We start from the raw sequence: 18,441 nt of genomic DNA on the forward strand, positions 1-18,441 counted from the left end.
CAGGAATGTTGGGGAAGGGCTGGATAGGACACAGAGTGAGGCCACGTTTGTCATAAGTGTAATCTGTTGATATAGGGCAGTTAGAGAAACCATCAAAGGACAAGTAGCAGCTGTGACATGCAGGTCAGAGCTGTAAGAGATGCCCAGAAGATTAGGAATTGTCAATGGAGAGAAAAAAAAACTGAGTTAATGTTACGGATGGATAACCTACAGCAGAATGGGCCAGATCTGATACAGAAAAGTGAGTTTTCTGAAATGTTGAATTCAGTATCATGCTCAGATGGAAGATTAAGTGCTGTCCCTCAAGCTTACCAGGTTGGAGTAGTGTGGGAGGCCACAGAAGGAAAATCAGAGTGGGGATGGCATGAAGGGTTATAGTGACAGGCAACTGGATGCTCAGGCTCACTCTTGTGGACTGAATGAAGATGCTCTGCAAAATGGTCACCTAATCTGCATTGTCATCATTCGAGAAGAGGTAACATTGTGAATATTGAATGGAATTCACTGGATGGGAAGAAGTGCAAGAGAATCACTGAAAGGATTGTTTGTGTCCCTGGATAGTGGGGAGGGATGATGTAAAAGACCAGGTGTTGTATCCCCTGTGGCTATATAGGAAAGTGCATTAAGACAGGGATTGATTGGTTGAGATGCAAGAACAGTTTACAGAGTTCCACAAGGAACAATCTCTTCAGAATGCTGAAAAACGGAGGGGAACATGTGACTGCCAGTGGAATCTCATTGAAGGTGGTGAAAATTGCAAGGGATGTCCATTAAGTGTGGAAGCTGGTGGGGAGGAAGGTGAGCACCAGTGGATCTCTGTCCTTTCTCTGACCAAGAGAGGGGTGAGGGCAGAGGCACACAGAATAGTTGAGACATGGTCAAGGGCTCAGTATGGTTAAGAGATAAGAATAAAGGAAGACAACTCAGAGACACTTGCATGGGAAGAATCATTATCTGAGCAGACACGGCATGTTATTGATGCCAATTCCCCCCTCCCATTCTCATCCTTTTTAGGCCGATAGGCCAGCTAAGACTGCCTGATATCATAATGTCCTAGAGCTGCTAAAAGCAACTGCCATCTGATTTTTCACCTCTGATACACCAAAGTTATGTTAGCAAGGGGAGACTTTGAAAACGTTTGTGGGGAGGCACTTTTCCACTCGGTACCTTTGCAATCTCCTTGCAGTTCTCCCTTTCTTGCTCACCTTCCTTAAAGTGTAGTTTTGGATGTTTCCTTCAGTTATAATCCCAATCTCTTTCCCCACCACCAGTTGTGATGCATTTATTTTTCACCTCTGTGACATCCTATGCAAAGTTTTAGTGTGCTAAAAGTATTATGAAAGAGCAAAGTGTTGTTTGAAAATGAAGTTCTCATCTGTAAAACAAAAAGCTGTATTTGCTACAGTATGCAGTCTATGAATGCCTGCACTTTGGGGAAACCTACAATTGACCTGAAATTGTATAACTTCTAGTCTCCCTCCACTGAGCTGAAGGGGAAGTAGGGGAAGGATACTGAGAATGTTGGTGAATGATGGGGAGGGAACTGAAAAGGAGTGTGGTAAGGAAGGCATTAGAGTAGGAGTAAGGAAGAGTGGGTATCTGTGTTCATATACAGGTGCTAAGTCTGTACAGCAAAGCCTAATCTAAAATTGTCTTGCAACTTCTTGCTATTGGACCAATTCCTCACTCTGTCAGGGGTCTGTGGTTACTGTTGTGTAACTGATGGCCATCCCATGGTAGAAGAAATCATGCACAGTGCACATGAATTTTCCACTCCCTAGAACCGGAGTTAAAGTAAATTATTCTCAACCCCAAGTGCCTGACTGTGGGGGGAAAAAGGGCCTGTTGGGGGCTCTCGTGTGCATGCATTTGTTAACTGATTGCATTTTCATGAAAATCAGGAAGAAGCTACTAAGGATGCGGCTGAAGAAGGAGATCACATACTTACTTCAGAACCCACAGCACCAGATGTTCAACATGTTCCAGGGGATACAGAAACAAATATGGTAAAAGTCTATGGAGTTTCATAGGCTTTTTTCTTTGTTTTACGTTCTATTGGCCCAAACAGTCCACATGATGATTATGCTACATTCAACTCGTCTACCTTATCTAACTTTCAGCGTGACCCTGTATTCATTCATACAGTTACCTCTCTCCACCCTCAATATACTTATTTCAACCACTCCTTGTGATAGCAACTGCCACATTCTCACACTGAAAGGTAAAGACATTTCTTCTGAATTCCCTATTTGATTTATAGGTCACCGTTATATTGATGACCTGTAGTTCTTCTTTTCTGCACAATTAATGCAGTATTCCTTATTTTAAAGACCTGTATGACATCATCTCTTAGCCTAGCTGTTTCAAGAGAGAAGACATATAAACTAATCATCTTTTCCTGATAAATATAACTTTGCATTTACAGTATCATCCTTTCAAAACTTCTTTGCACCTTCTTTGGTGCCAGTATACCCTTTGTAGAATGTTATCAGAACAGTACACGTTTCCTTAATTATGGTCTAAGGTCATTTTTTAAAATACTTTTATTAGTATTTTCATTTGGAATATCACTTAGAAAATGTGATGTTGGGAGAATAAGTTAGCTAACTATTCTCTGCGGCCCACGATAAATGGAGTGCCACTGTGGTAGTGATCCAGGAGAACATACTGGCTTGTCTCACTTGAGCACTGTGGGGTTTTGCAGTTGATCTCCATACCACTGGTGGTATGTAATAATTTGGTTGGGTAATCATTCAGGCCAAGAGAAGGATTTTTTTTGGTATAAATGCAAAATGGAGAACAGCAAAAAAAAATTCCTTTTCTCTTTACATTTTCCTTTCTGTAAACTCATTGCTTTGATGACTGTTTGCTAATGATTTTGCCATTTTGGAGCTTTGCAATCTTGTTCAGTTCCATCTTCCAGATTCTACCAAACTCTATTCATTACACTCTAGCCTTCTTTGCAACCTCATTCTTTTGATCTATCACCACTGGCAAAATTAAAGCCTTTTTGATATCAAACATGAAGTGCTCTCCCTTAATCTCTCCATCCACTTCAATTGGTTCCAAAAAACTACCTCTTCCAATTTGGCATTTAGAAACAGTTCCCTCGCCAAGATAAGCTATCTTTTTTTAAAATTTACTTGTTCTCAGGATGTGGTCATTGCAGATAATGTAGGCATTTGTTGTTCATCCTTAACTTCCCCAACTAAGAGTCAACCCCACCAGGTGACATATATGAGGATGTTTTATTTTGTCATGAGATAGTATGTTCTTTGAAAAAGCCTCACTGACAATAAAAATGAGCATTATTGTTTTTAACTGTAAGGACTCATCTTATGGAAGATTTTTATCATCGGTAGAATAATATTCATGCAAATCAGAAAATCATGAAAATGTGGCTGAAGAAGGTCAGACATCCACCCATTCCAGATATTGGTCCATTCCATCAATAATATTTTTACATTTTCCTATTAGAAAATGTAAAACACAGAAGCAGGAGTAGGCTATTCATCTCTCAGGGCCTGCTCCACCAATCAGCACAACCATGGCTGATCATTCACTTTAGTATGCTGTTTCTACCTATTTCCCTCATTGCTTGATCCCTTTGGCATCACTTAATATATCTACCTCCTTGAATATCGGTATTGGTATATTATTGTCACTTGTACTGAGGTGCAGTGAAAAACTTGTCTTGCATACCATTCGTACAGATCAGTTCATTACACAGTGCATTGAGGTAGGACATGGTAAAAACAATAACAGAATACAAAGTGTCACAGCTACAGGGAAGTGCATTGCAGGTAGACAATAAAGTGAAAGGTCAAACAAGGTAGATTGTGAGGTTAAGAGTCCATCTCATCATATGAGGGAACCGTTCCATCATCTTATCACCGTGGGTTAGAAGCTGTTCTTGAGCCTGGTGGTATGTGCTGTCAGGCTCCTGTATCTTCTGCCTGGTGGGAGAGGGGAGAAGAGAGAATGAATATATTTGGTGACTTGACCACTGCTGCCTTCTGTAGCAGATAATTCCACAGATTTATTACCCTCTGGATGAATACATTTCTGATATCAACTTCTAATAATTGATTTCATATTTGTTGGCCATATGATTTTGCTACAGATAATCATTGTGTGCTGTTTCAATTCTATACTTAAAAGCACAGTCTCTGGTCTTCTACTTATATCTGCCTTTGCATCCTCTTTTCATCAATTCACAATCAGGTGTAGAACTTTAGCCTTTTTGATCCCAAATTTGAAATACATTGCCTAAACTTCTGCATCATGCTCCTATTTTCAATTGTTTGCTTAATTGTTAACCTCTTGGATACTACCTTCAATAACCTTGTAGCTCCTTTGGGATGATTTATCTTGTTCAAAGTCTGTGAAAGTCCAATTTATAATTTGAAGAAGAGTTTAATTTATATATTTACATTTGCATTAACCTTTTAACTGTTATGGCAACGCTAATGCAATTGTCTGATAATTGGTTCATCTTTGTGCAAATCAGGAGGAAGTTACAGCTGAAATGCCCAAAGATGGAGATCAGATGCCCTTTACCGAATCTCCATTGCCACCACAATTAGTTGAAGATGATCTAGGGGAAACACAAACCGATATGGTAATGGCCTACATTTTTATAGTACTTTACATGATATTTATTTGGTGAATTAGTCTTGTAGTTTGTAAATTTTAAGATAAGAAAATAATCTTCCACAATCTCCTATAGCTCAATGATAAATAGAATATCGTGTATGACAGGAAAAAGTCTTCTTGCTTAAAATGCAAACGTTATAATTGTAAATAGTAGGACGCCTATCATGCGTGCATTTAGGCGTCCTACTATTTACAATTATAACGTTTGCATTTAAATAAATCAGGAATTTATAACGTTTGCATTTAAATAAACCTATATAAATCAGGAAGGAGTTACTGAAGATGTGACAGAACAAGGAGATCAGACACTCGCATCAGAATCTTACATATCATCAGATATTGTTCTGGCTGTTCCAGGAGATACACAAACAAATATGGTAAAGGGTAGCATTACTGCTTATGTATTTTCTGTGGATTGTAATTTGTAAGATGTCAGATTATTATAACCTCCCTAGCCTCTCTGCCATCCTGTCCCTAGCTTTGGTAAAGAGAGTGCCAAGTATGATAGTGAGTCATGCAGAACAAGGAGGAATTCATCATCCTTGATTTGAAAAATCTAATGACAACTGAGCAGCTGTATTGGGAGCTACAGTATTTCTCAATACCATTGACAGATTAAGGAAGAAACTTGGCTAGAATTACCATTTTTCTTCATTATCCAAGGGAACTCTAGTAAAGATATATGTTCTGATTAACCAGTTCCTACCCTTCCATTGATTCCTAATTCCACTGAATAGGCTGATTCCTCACACTTCAAAAAGAGGTCAATTGAATCAAGTAACCATTGTCTTTGGAACTTTGGTTTGAATCATTATATTTTCCTAAAACTCTTATTGTGGTCTGACAGATTATAGGTAATGCTGTGATGTCCATCCCTTTTTGGTGTGATATGCATTTTGTAATTCTAGGCTGAATCCTCGTTTATGGCAATGAGCTGATGAACAGAAAAGAAACATGATCTGAATGCATGTGGTTTAGAAGAAGGAAGAAACCATAGAATAATACAGCACAATACAGGCCCTTCGGCCCACCATGTTGTGCTGACCTTTAAACCATGCCTAATAGTATCTAACCCCTTCCTCCCACATATCCCCCTATTTTAAATTCCTCCATATGCTTATCTAACAATCTCTTGAACTCGACCAACATACCTGCCTCCACCACTACCCCAGGCAGCGCATTCCATGCCCCAACCACTCTCTGGGTGAAAAACCTCCCTCTGATATCTCCCTTGAACTTCCCACCAAAGCACAAGTTTAAATTGGGAGATTTACTCTATAAGGCACATGCATTATATCATAAACCAGATGAATGTAAATGAAATGATTAACAAAAATGCTAATCAACTACAGCATAAGTTGCTTTTATCTGAGATATTTTTGACCCACATGGAATCCTCACAAGCAATTTCTGACTTGTTCTGTTATCCAAGTGAATCTCAAAATATATGGTCCATTTAATTATGGGGACTTCAATTGCAGTTTGACCTTATTTTCCAAAGGTGGTGAGATAATGCTTTAGCAAAGCTTGATTTAGGGCTTAACTGTCAAACAAATTCAAAGAATAGTACAGTCCCCAAAGGGACTATTCAGCCCTATGAGAATGGGTCTGTTCTTTCAAAGAACAGTTGGTCTCATTCCCCAGCATTACCTACAACTCTGCAATTTCTCTTTCAAATATTTATCCAATTACCTTTTGGAAGCTTATCTGCTTTCTCTCACCCCTCTTAATTACTCATGCATCTAAAGTGTTCATGATTTTAAATACCCCCTTCAGCTCTTGGAGAACAACTCAGCTTTTTCAGTATATTTACTTAACCAAAATCCCTTGGTTCTTGGAAATTCTCTTAGTAACCTGTCCAAGGTCTTCACATTCTTTCTAAATTCTAATGCCCAAAGAAAGTTCTGGGCTTTGGCTAGCATATCTTAGATCAAATTGAACAGTTAAAAGCTCTCCATGAAGGACATTGGCCTGATGATGAAATCCTAATTTTTTATTGTGTCATTGGTCATTATGTGCTTTCATCTCGTTCGTGAATGATTTCAAATTACAGTGACACTAAAGAGAGGGGATTGAAATAGCTTAGAAATAAATTGTCCCAATTGCAAAAGAAAATTCCATTATTGTGCATTATTGTCTAGCAGAGTATACAATGGAAAACATTTAATGACCATTTATTTGTAAATTAGGAGGTAGGTATTGAAGGTCCTGCTGAAGAAGTGAGATCTTCAACTAAAACAAAAGTAGTTAAATATGTTCCAGGGGCACAGAAGAAGTAATGCAAAATGTCTGTTCCCTTTAATATTTGATTTTGTGAACAGTTAATGTAATTTGTGGTGCTTACTGTGGCACTGTGGGGAAAAAAGAAAGCTAGTATCTGTTTCTAATTATTACAAAGTGCTGTATTTATAGACTTTAAATTAGGATAGCATCATGCTGACCAGAAAGCATTGCTTACAAATTAGGCAAAGCTGCCTTCTCAAGTACAGGCAGTACCCAGGTTATGATAGGGTTTCATCGAACAAAAATAGTGTGTGGGAGAGGATCTTGGGAGAGAATCATCGGAGAGGGATCAGGCACAGGAAGAGTGGCTACCAGCCTCACTGACTCAACGAGGGAGCCAATGAGTCTGCTCAGCACTCCCAGCTCTGGTTGGCATGACCCATCCCTGATTGTTGTGGCTTGTTTGGGGGGGGGGGGGGCGTATGTATAGAAGGCAATCAGAAATGCCCCGTTCCCACCCAGCAGAAGATGCCTGCAACACTGCATATGGGGTGTCTTTAAATCGGGTGTTCGTAAGAGGACCTGTAGCTACCTTCTCCAGATAACTCATTGAAAACCATTCAGCTGTAAATTGTCGGACCACAAATCTCACTATAGATTAGGACTTCAATTCTATAGAGCCCAGTGAAGTGCCAAATTCCATGTTAAAGAGAGTAGGAATTGATTGCTTAACTTTTGATGTTCCCATTGGGTGTTCAAGTTTCTCCTCTGATACTGCGTCTCATTATCTTCTCTCGTTTATTCAGTAAGACAGTGGAGGATAGCTGGTAATTTTAATGAACAATGGTGTTTTGTTTACAAAATGACATCAGTTTTTCTTATAGTTGCTTTATCTACAGATGCAGCAAGGCTTCTACGCTGAAACATTGCAGCAACATAAAGAGAACAGTTGATCCCATGGTACAATGTTTAGAATGGTACCAATCAAAATTAACAAATGTGTGTTACAAGATGCACTATATCATCCATTCTGTTTTCTACTTCTTACATATCTGTTCTTAATGTCTAAGCTATTTATGATCACTTAAATTTAAAATGTTAGATAATGTTTCTTATAAAATAATGTGGGTTAATGTAGTCATTAAAATAGTTGATTGAACTTACTGCATTCGTTTGGAAGCTGGACAACTGTTACTAAGATTATTTTTCATCTTTTAGTACTATTACGCTGCAGACAATAAGTGCAGTTAGTTAACACATAATATTTAATCAATAATTATTGCGAATTAAGCTGATTTTGTACTTTTCAACTGTTACCTTACTTGCAGATGGTGCAAGATGAAGTTGTATTAGGGGCTGTTGAAACCTCATCAAAGAAAACAACATCTACACCCAGCAGCACAATTGAACCTGTTTGTCAAGACCTACCAAATTTAGGTAAATCCCTCAATTAGCAATGTTGGTTGGAATGCAAAATGACTGTTGGATTACAACACCTATTCCTACTGCTTATATTTATACACTGCTGTTACTCTCCCAAGGCATTTAACAGCAGTGTTAGCAAACAAAATTTGACTCTGAGCCATATGAACAAAAGCTTGATCAAATGCTGGGTTAAGTGGCATTTCAGAGGAAAGAGAAGCAGAAAGGTTAGGGAGGTAATTCCAGACCTGAGGGCTTTGGCAGCTGAAAGCATAACTGCCAATTGCACAGTAATTAAGTACAAAGATGAAGAAGAAACCAGCATCTGAGGAACACAGATATCTTTAAGTGTTGTACGAGGCTGCAGGAAACTACAAGGATAGGGAGGGGCAAGGCCCAACAGAAATATGAAAGTAAGTGCGAGGATTTCAAAATCAACAATTTGCTTAACTGGCAATCATGGTAGATTGATGTAGATAGTTGTTATTAACTTTCTACAGCCAAGAACCAAACCCCTCCCTGCTCCCCCCGCAAGGTTAATGCACTCCCTCAAAACAGGCCTTTTAGACACCTGCAATTTCAAGTAAACTACTTTGTCCCTCTACATCCCTTTCCTTCTTTAAGGCATAACTTGAAACCTATATTATTGACAAAGGTCACTTGTCCTGATACCTTCTCATGTGGAATGTGGTTTTTTTCCCACTTCTCAGTGTATCTTTCTTTTTGGCAGCTTGGTCTGGTCTTTTGCCCTCTTCCTGTTACTATACAAGAAGCCCAGTGGAATAGCCACCAGAACCCAGACTTTTGTCAGGTATAGCACTCTGTATTCAAATAGCATAGATTATCCCATCTCAACAATTTTACTCAATGTAGGATAATCCTTAAATTCCTGCTGCTTGCCACTTTAATTCTCATTCCATTCCCACTCTGACCTATCTGTCTCTGTCTTCCTGCACTGTGACAACAAGACCCAACACAAACTTGAGGAACAGTGTTTCATCTTCTGTCTCAGCATATTGCAGCCTTCTAGGCGATAACAAATTCCACTTAATAACATGCTTTCTCTGTCTGTAGCGGAACTGGCCACTTCTGCTTCAGGTCATCCATTTGCAATATTGGTTCAGTTTTTCTCCTTGCATTAACGTAGCAGTGGCCTGCTGGCTATGTCTGGGCATTTCACAACATTTTACATTCCTTTGCCTCAGTTGTAACTGTTCAACTGCCACCATTAACTCTACGGCAATCCTGGCCTCGCCCTGTCACAGATTTTCCCTTTGTTTTGTCTACCCCCTCCCCTCACCTTCCTTACAACTTTAATTTGTTTTTCTCCCTTTTCCAGTTCTGACCAAGGGTCTTCAACCTGAAATGTTAACCCTGTTTCTTTTTCACAGTTGCTGCCTGACTGTCCTTTTACCTTTTCAGATTTCCAGCATTTGCAGCTATTTTGATTTCAATTTACTCAACCTAGTTCTTTCAAACGTCTCAGATTCCAATCCAGTTATCTGCCATTCCTTAAGGATGTTTTAACAGATCTGGGGTTCTTTTTAACAAAAAAATACAAGAAAGAGGAGGAGTAGTGGACCATTCAGCCCCTTGAGCCTGGTCTGCCTTTCAAGATCGTGGCTGATCTTTTACCTGAAACACTATTTCTTGCCCTATTCCCAGATCCTTTCATTCCATAATGTCCAGAAATTTATTGATCTTTGTCTTGAACAATATCAGTGATTTGGCCATAGCCCTGCAGTGTAGAGAATTCAAAAGACCAATCGTACCTGGAGTGAAGAGATTTCTCCTCATTTCAGTCCTAACAAACCTACTCCTTGCATTTAGCCCATGACCTCTAGTGCTAGTTCTCCATAGCCAGGGGAAATAGCCTCCATGCATCTACCCTGTAGAGCCTTTTAAGAATCACCGCTTATTCTTCTAAAATCCAGATAATATAGACCTAGCCCAGTCAATCTCTCCCTGTGTGACATAAGTGCCATCCCAGGGTCTACACTGGTAAATTTTTGCTGGACTGCCTCCAAAGCAAGCATATCCTTTTTCTGGTAAGGAAGCCAAAGCTATATTACAATACTCCAGTATGGTTCTACTAAAGCCCAGTAAAATAGTTGTAAGATATTTTTACTCTTGTACTCAAATTGTCAAATCCCTTCTTCAACCAAACACCAGGTTTCCCATCTGTGATTAGTATGTGACTTTAGCTTGATTGTCACAACCTGGTTTTGCCAGGGCTGACATCGAATCATGATGCCAGCCCTGAGAATGGAACATTAACATAATCAACTGCCTATTCTTTAGCATAGTTCTGGCCGACATTTAAGATGCATTTGCCACCACTCTGTGCAATCTGTCAAGTAGCTCAAGACACACAAAAGTGCATGTTTACAATTTGTGGTCAAAATTGGAAGTAAATCATAGTGCTTGCAAAAAATATCTGTGAACCAATTTAGCCTCTTTGATTGTCCACATCCTGATGATAGCATTTAAAATGTCCGCATATTAGAAACATTATGGACTGCTTTCAAGTCAAGAAGTTACTGGGAAAGTTTTTCAGCATTTTGCAGGAATACCAGAGCCAGAGGTGGGAGTTCTCTATGTGTGCACTAGCTAACCTGCAACTATTCTGTGCAATGAAATGAATGGAGTGAACAGAATACTGTCGAGCATATACAAAAAAAAATCCCAGCCAGGATGTCTTTTTTAACATGATTTGTTTGTGAACTCGTCTGTTCTTTACTTAACAAATATTAGGCTTCATGACTTTAAAGAAACTGGCAGAAGGAAATTGCATTGCAGTTTACATATTTCTGACCTTTAAATGAAGCACATTTTTAACATTTTACTAGGAGCAGTGTCCTGAGAGAGCCACATGTTTTGTTTATCATTTTTTTAAAACCAAAAATACTATTGTAACTTTTGTAGTATTACTTGTTTCTTCTGTTATTTTCTTTCTTCAAGGGTACTGAACATATTTTTTGCTCTTTGCCTAGACTTTCAATTAGAATGTCCTAAAAGTCCCTCTGTGGTGGATGAGTCAAATGTTGAAGAAGAATCAGATACGGATGAAGAACAGACGGAACTGATTGTACTTGACCCAGATCATGTAAGAAAACTATGTCAGAGCTTGATGGTCATTATTTTCAAAATCATTGCATGTTTTGCACTTCAAATCACAGGAGGTAACAAAAATGTAAACAAAGTAAAAAATCAGTTTAAAAACATTATTTTATAAACTGTATAGTGTAAATAGTAATCTGAGGGCCTGACAATTCACACATGAAAATTTAGATTTTTAGGGTCACAGAAAATAGAATGTAATAATTATAATGTAGTATACCACCAAAAGCTTTCACCAAATGCACCAAGGTGTAATATACTCTATCTTTAATAACAAAAATGATAAGTAAACACCTGAACTTTTCCTCAGGATCTTGAATTTAGATGGTTACACTGGGAAATGTTGGAAATTAAACACCATTTGGAGGAATTTGAACACTGCATACTCCAGAAGTTGCAGTCTGTTTCATGGTGTAATGATGATGATTGTTCTGGCATCACTATAACTACAAAATCCAGACCGTTTTTTTGGTGCCAGTAGCAACTGTCATAGTGGATATCACAAGATAGCACACACCATATCTGAGACACAAAATAATGAAAATTAATGATTGGGACATCAGTATTGCAGACAGCACTAATGTCTAGAAGAGTACTTGCATATAATTGATTCATGAATTAAAATATTGTACGTGGTCTTAGCAGGCACTGTAGGCAGTGAATTCCAGGCAAGCCCAACACTTTGTGATGTAACTGGGGGAGAAGATTTCTGGCTTTCTTTAACCAGCAACTGAATAATGCAAAACATTTAGCTGGAGTTAACAGGTATACATCTGCATATAATTCTGTCAGCAATAATCAATTATGTACAATTCAATAAAATCAACTCACATTTTGATTCTGCTAAGAAAGCACTTTTGCTTTCCTGCATCAACAGATAGAGCATTTCAAAACATGTGAAAATTGCTCCATTCTCAGCATTTGATACTAATTTTACAAATACAATTTCAGTGAAATGAATATGTAACTAACCTTAAATCTCTTTTTTAATAACGTAGCCTCTAATGAAGCGTTTTCAGGAAGCCCTGAAGGGCCATCTTTCAAAGCAGTTGGACAAGTTAACTCTGGAGCTGAGGGAATTGGTAAGTGTGGTAGCATAGTCCTGGATACATATCCAAGCATACAGAGCTATTGTCATTTCCCAGTGGTAATTCCTCAGCAATTCTAGTTATGTGTTGAACAGATTACTGAACTGATATTATACTCTGCAAATATAATCCACAGCCATGATACTGTAGCCTGAGTTTGTGGTTCCAGTCTTAACTTCCATTGCAGTATTCAGACTTTGGATGGTTGTTTGTGCTACAATGAAAGCTGCAATATTGGCTATCACTGGGGTTCACAGGTTTGTGAACAGAGTTAGCTACCACTTCAAGACAGGAAATATGGCTAGGTCTATGCAAAATTTGGTGCTAATTTACTACTTGACTCCACTATCTTCTTTGACAGTAACTTTAGTGTTGTGGCAGGCTTCCAATTTCATTTAGCATTTTATGATGTATACCCATTGGCTGACTTCAGCAGCTTGCCCTGTCAAAATGCTAATTTGAGTCTCTTGCTGCAGATCTTGTAAGTGACCTTACTCTCTTGTGAGCTGCCTCTGTACTGTCCATATCTCCTGATTCATCTGAGGTCCACATGCTCTGTGTCTCACCATAAGCACATTCTTGTCTGCCTTCTGAAGATTTATGTGTAATTTCAGCATCTGAGGTGATATTGATATTGTCTTTGATATTGTCATTCTTGGTAAGTACCGTAGCCTCAGACATCTTCCCCTTCAGATCAGCTTCTGCATCCTCCATTTATGACCCACCTTCTCCTTCAAGAGAGGGAAGTTTTCAGTGGCTGTTATGCAAACTACTTGAGTGATATGGCAAATGTAGTTCAGTAGCTGGTAGTGTGGGCAGACTGTGATATATGTGTGAAAGCCTTTCAACAGTGCTGGTTCTATGAGGAGGAAGTAGAGCATGTGACCAGGTTTGAGTGTTGGTTGGGGATGTAGCAAATGGACTGCGTCCAAGGCTATCAGTGCAGCTATGGAGTTGTAGAATTTGAATATACATCAATTGATTTTGACCACTTGTGAGGTCATTGAACTAGGTCCTTGGGATTTGTCCTGTCATTTGCCTCCAAGGCCCTGCATTTTAAGCATGTGTTTGGTGGGCTTCAACGTGCCCTGCAGGTACAGGACAATTCTCCTCTTTTCCAGCTTCTCAAGTCCTCCAGTGCAGCATCGGAAAACCCTGAAATCCACCATCTCCCATATTGTGCCATTCTTTAATGTTTCCCAAAACAGCTCCACTTAATGCCTGATTGGACTACCTGCTGCACCCTCAATCCATCTCCTGTTTCAGGTTTAGGCTAGCTGTAACTGGTTCTAGTCTTTCATAGTTTTGGACCCCCACTGGTCTGTTTGCATTGCTGATGGGCTGTGGCTTAATTGCGCATCACGTTCTGTGGGCTCATTTTTGTAGGTTATGTGTTCATTATTGTGATTACTTGGTTGTGTATAGAACAATGCATTGTCATCTCTGTTCCAAATAGTTTTGTTTAATGACTTAATACAAAATATTGAGCCAGATCATGCTGACAACTTGTTGGCAGATCCATAGAGAACTTGGCTAGCTGCAGTGTGCCTGTCAGTATGTTCCAGACTTGAGTTCAAGGGCTTTATTAGTTAAATATTTATTTTTGAATGTTTATATTTTAATCGGTTCACATTTAATGTGTGTTATCAAATGTATTCATTTATTATTTTTTCTCAGTTATGTAAGTCAATTAATTTTTTTTTAATCGATGATGATCAGAGAAATTTAAAAACAGTGAAACTGCCCTTTGCCAGTGCAAGTTGCCAGAAGCAGTCAGGACAACATTGAGCATGCTGAGTGTAAATGGAAATCAAAATTACTGGAGGTGCTGCAAATTTGGGAGATCAAAAAGACAGAAATTGTTGGACTTATTGAGCATGTCAGGCAGCAAATGTGGAGAGAGAAACAGAATTCACACTTTGGATCAATAACCTTTCTTTAGAACTGATGATAGGTCATTGATCTGAAACACTAACTATACTTCTCACTCCACAGAAATTGCCTAACCTGCTCATATTTCCAGTATTTTCTGTTTATGTTGTATTACCTGGAGGCTTGATCTTTTCAAAGCAAGATCACAGAACCAAGCTCTTGGCAGCTAAGCAATCACAAAAGGTTAGTTCAGCCATGGGGCTAGCACAGTGGGGATGAGGGGTATGATGTGTCGCATCGAGGAAGATCAGTCTACTGACCAGTAGTTAATGGCATTACTGCTTTATCTTCAAGTCATGGCGAATGAAAAAGCTAACAACTGAACGTGAAGAAACTGGAGTGATCCTTTATGGAGTACAACAATCTCTTGCGCAATTGCAAATGGAGCTTGAAAAATACCATAGCCGTTGCTCAGCAGCTTCAGCAAAAAGAAGAAAGGCAGAGGAAGATTTGGCATGTGTGAGGAATCTTTACCAAATGTCACAAGCCAAAACAAATAGTGAGCGCTCAAAAGGTGAGCTTAATAATTTACTTAATTATTTGCTGCAGCTAGTGATTTGAAACAAAACTCTCATTGAAGTCAGTAAGTTATTAATGAATGAAACTCTCCCTTCTAGGTACTTAAATAAAGTTGTCTTTGCTGGATACATGGGAAAATAAAAGATGAATTGACCTTCAAATGTTGTATTGGATCCAAATTAGATGAATAATGTGACCATTTTGGCAACTCCTAATGTGTATGCAACTGAATCAAATGAGCACTTTCATTTTAAATAAAACAATCCCTTCAATAGCTGGCAAGTAAACATGGAGAAACAAACCATGGTATTTTACGGTAGTATAACAGCAAAAAATGAATGATAAGACAGAATACTTATCGAGTAGGTACCCTGAAATGAGGTTCTTTAACAATGCTTTAAGGAGGAGCTTAAACAAGAAAGGCAGAAAAAGTCTGGGTAGGAGTTCCAAATCATATAGACAAAGTGGTGGCATGAGCAGTAAGAGATGGAGAGCATCAGAGAATTTGTCAGGCTGGAGGAATTGGAACATGTGAGGCCATGAAGGCATTTAAACATGGTGACTGAATTTAAGTTGGAGGCTTTTGAGTGCCAGAAGCCAATGGAGGTCATAATGACATAGACTGTCAGTGGTAATGACTTAGTACTGTATAGGATAAAAGCAGTAGGATTTGTTTGAGCAGAAGTTCATTGAGGTGACAAAGGCATAGATAAGTTTCAGATGGATTGGGATAGAAGCTAAGCAAATGGTGATTATGGAGGGAAGAGTAGAAATTCTTTGTGATGGAGAGTGTGGAGACAGAAGTTTGATAGGATGTCAAGTTTGAAAGCAGTCTGATTTGATCTGAGTGAAGACCAGGGAGGATTTGAAGCTTTTTATGGTTTTGAGTTCAATGGCTTTAATTGAAGGGAAATATAAGTGAAAATCAACAAAAAACTGCAGATCCTGGAAATCTAAAATAAAAGCAGAAAATGGTGAAAATACTCAGCAGGTTAGGCTGCACCTGTGGGAAAGAGAAACAAAGTCAAAGTTTCGCGTCAAAGACCCTTTGTCAGAACTGGAAAGGAAACAAAAGAAGCTTGTTAAGCTGCAGGGGAAGTGGGGGAGAGGGAATAACTTTGATAGGGTAAAAACGGGATGACCATAAGGATAACCTGTAAACAAGATTATCTGGTCAAAGAGTGAATGGGAACAGTTAGAGAGTGAATGTGGAAGTTGCAAATTGCAGAGTAGGAAGACTTGCCCGGCAGGTCAGACTGGGCATGTCCTCCACTCCCAGAGGGAAAAAAAGAAAAATAGGGGTAGAAAACAACAAAAGAGCTGAGTCAGTATGACAGATAGACGACTGATGTTGACAGATAGACGACTGATGTCGACAGAAATCAAGTTACCTGAAGTTGTAGAATTCAATGTTAAGTCCAGAAGGCTGCAATGTACCCAGGCAGATGATGAGCTTACATTGGGATTGGGCATCATTTTAACAGTAGAGGAGACCACAGATTTGTAGGTCAGAGTAGAATGGAGAATTGAAGTGACAGGCATCAGAAAGCTCAGGGTCACCTCTGCAGGCTGAACACAGGTAAAACGATCACCCAATTTGTATTTGGATTCTTCAATGTAGAGGAGACCACATTGTGAACACCAGACACAGTACATTATATTGGAAGAAGTGCAAGTGAAACGCTCCTTCATCTGGAAAGATTGGATCCCTGGATAGTGGGAAGGGAGGAGGTGCAAGGACAAGGGTTGCTTTACCTGTGGTTGGTTGGAAAATGTAGATCATCCAAATCCATTTACGTATACACAACACACAAAAATGGTGGAGGTACCATCAGCAAATGTGGAACCTATCCCATGACTGGGGTTTGTCACCATGGACAATATAAAAGGACAAGAATGAAGATGATTGAATCCAATCAGCAGATAGTGATTAGAATAGTCTTTAGACTGTTAGAGGAAAGGAAAATTGAGGAAGATGAAAAACATCCTTTATTTGTACATGTAATCAAAAATGGGGGGGGGGGGTCATGACTCAATTAAAATGTGATTTTATTTTTCCCAAATTCAGTGAGTACATGAACAGAAGTATGTATAGGATGAAACATTCACAGCATAGGAAAAGCAAGCTACAAAAGCTCATAGAAAACTAACCTGACTAGTATTTATTAAAATGGAAAACTTTTGGAACCAAAGAGAAAAAAAGAGATGGTGGCAGGATTTTGAATGCGTGTCTATCTTTCTCTTGTATTTTCTCCATGGGCGTGACGGTTATGTTGGAAGAGCCTAAAAAGTAAGAACTATTTATCTCTTGGATATATCTGAGGTTTGTACAAAATTGAGAATAATGAAAGAAAAAAATGAATTTGGCTCAAAAGATGAAGCTAAATTTTCATCCCAGACTTTTAATAATTAAGGAAATATGGGTCTTTCTGAAAGCAGAGAAGATGAAGTACCCATGGTAAAGCCACTGATTAAGTCAATGTAGAAAGGAAAGTGCTGGAGTTCATTTTTATTCTAATGTGTATCCAAATTTACTGACGATACAGTTTGTATGTGGAAAGGATGCAGAAAGGCTTTAGGGAGACATAGGCAGGTTATGTGAATGGGCAAGGACATAGCAAGTGGAATATAGTGTAGAAAATTGTGAGGCTATACACTTTGATAGAAAAAAAATAGAAACATGGAATACCTCATAAATGGTGAGAGCTTGAAAGGTGATTGTGTTCAGAGGAACCTGACTGTCCTTGTACATGGACCACTGAAAGTTAATGTACAGGAAGGGAAATGGTGTGCTAGCCAGAATTGCAGGAGGATTTGAGTACAAGAAAAGAGATGTCTTGCTCCACTTACTTAGAGCCTTGGTTAGACAACATCTGTGTACAGATCTGGTCTTCTTACCTAAGGAAGGAAATACTTATGATAAAGAATGCAGCGAAGATTGACCAGATTCCTCCAGGGGATGATTTGTCATGTGATGAGAAGAATGTGACATGATCTCATTGAAACTTAGACAATTCTCACAGGATTTGATGGTAAATGGCAGGAATGAACTTTTTCTTGGCTGGGATAACAAGAACCAGGGCACACAGAACAGGACACAGGACAGAGTTGAGAAGGAACCTATTAACCCAGGGGCTCATGAATCTTTAATATTCTGTACCCAAGAGGGGTATGAATGCTCAGTCCCTAAATATATCCAAGAAAGTATTTGATAGATGTCTAGATGGTAAGAGAATCAACAGACATGGATTGTTCAAGAAAGTAGCACAAAAATCTCGTGGTTTTATTGAATGGTGGAGCAGACAAGATGGGCCAAACAGCCAGCTCCTACTTCTCTTCCTTTTGTTCCTATGTATAATGAGGCTAATCTATTTCTAATTTACAATAATAATAAAGCAAGTGCCTATCACAAAATTCTGTGAATTAAAAACTAAATCTTTTATGAATGCAGCAGCTGGAATTGTATGTATTTTTGTGAAAG

At 38.8% G+C, this 18,441-nt stretch overlaps 1 protein-coding gene across 3 annotated transcripts in view; it reads left to right on the forward strand.

The window, feature by feature from the left end:
* The window catches only part of ccdc40 (coiled-coil domain containing 40), a 106,186-nt gene that overhangs the window by 56,346 nt on the left and 31,399 nt on the right, over positions 1-18,441 (forward strand). For all 3 annotated transcript variants that reach the window (XM_052033212.1, XM_052033211.1, XM_052033213.1), the window contains exons 3-8: positions 1,902-2,006; positions 4,511-4,621; positions 8,208-8,316; positions 11,295-11,407; positions 12,420-12,503; positions 14,736-14,955. In XM_052033212.1, coding sequence (XP_051889172.1) covers positions 1,902-2,006; positions 4,511-4,621; positions 8,208-8,316; positions 11,295-11,407; positions 12,420-12,503; positions 14,736-14,955 — 742 coding nt within the window. The remainder of the gene's footprint in view (positions 1-1,901; positions 2,007-4,510; positions 4,622-8,207; positions 8,317-11,294; positions 11,408-12,419; positions 12,504-14,735; positions 14,956-18,441) is intronic.

The sequence above is a fragment of the Pristis pectinata genome, chromosome 18, assembly GCF_009764475.1.
Source record: "Pristis pectinata isolate sPriPec2 chromosome 18, sPriPec2.1.pri, whole genome shotgun sequence".
In the NCBI taxonomy this organism is placed as follows: domain Eukaryota; kingdom Metazoa; phylum Chordata; class Chondrichthyes; order Rhinopristiformes; family Pristidae; genus Pristis; species Pristis pectinata.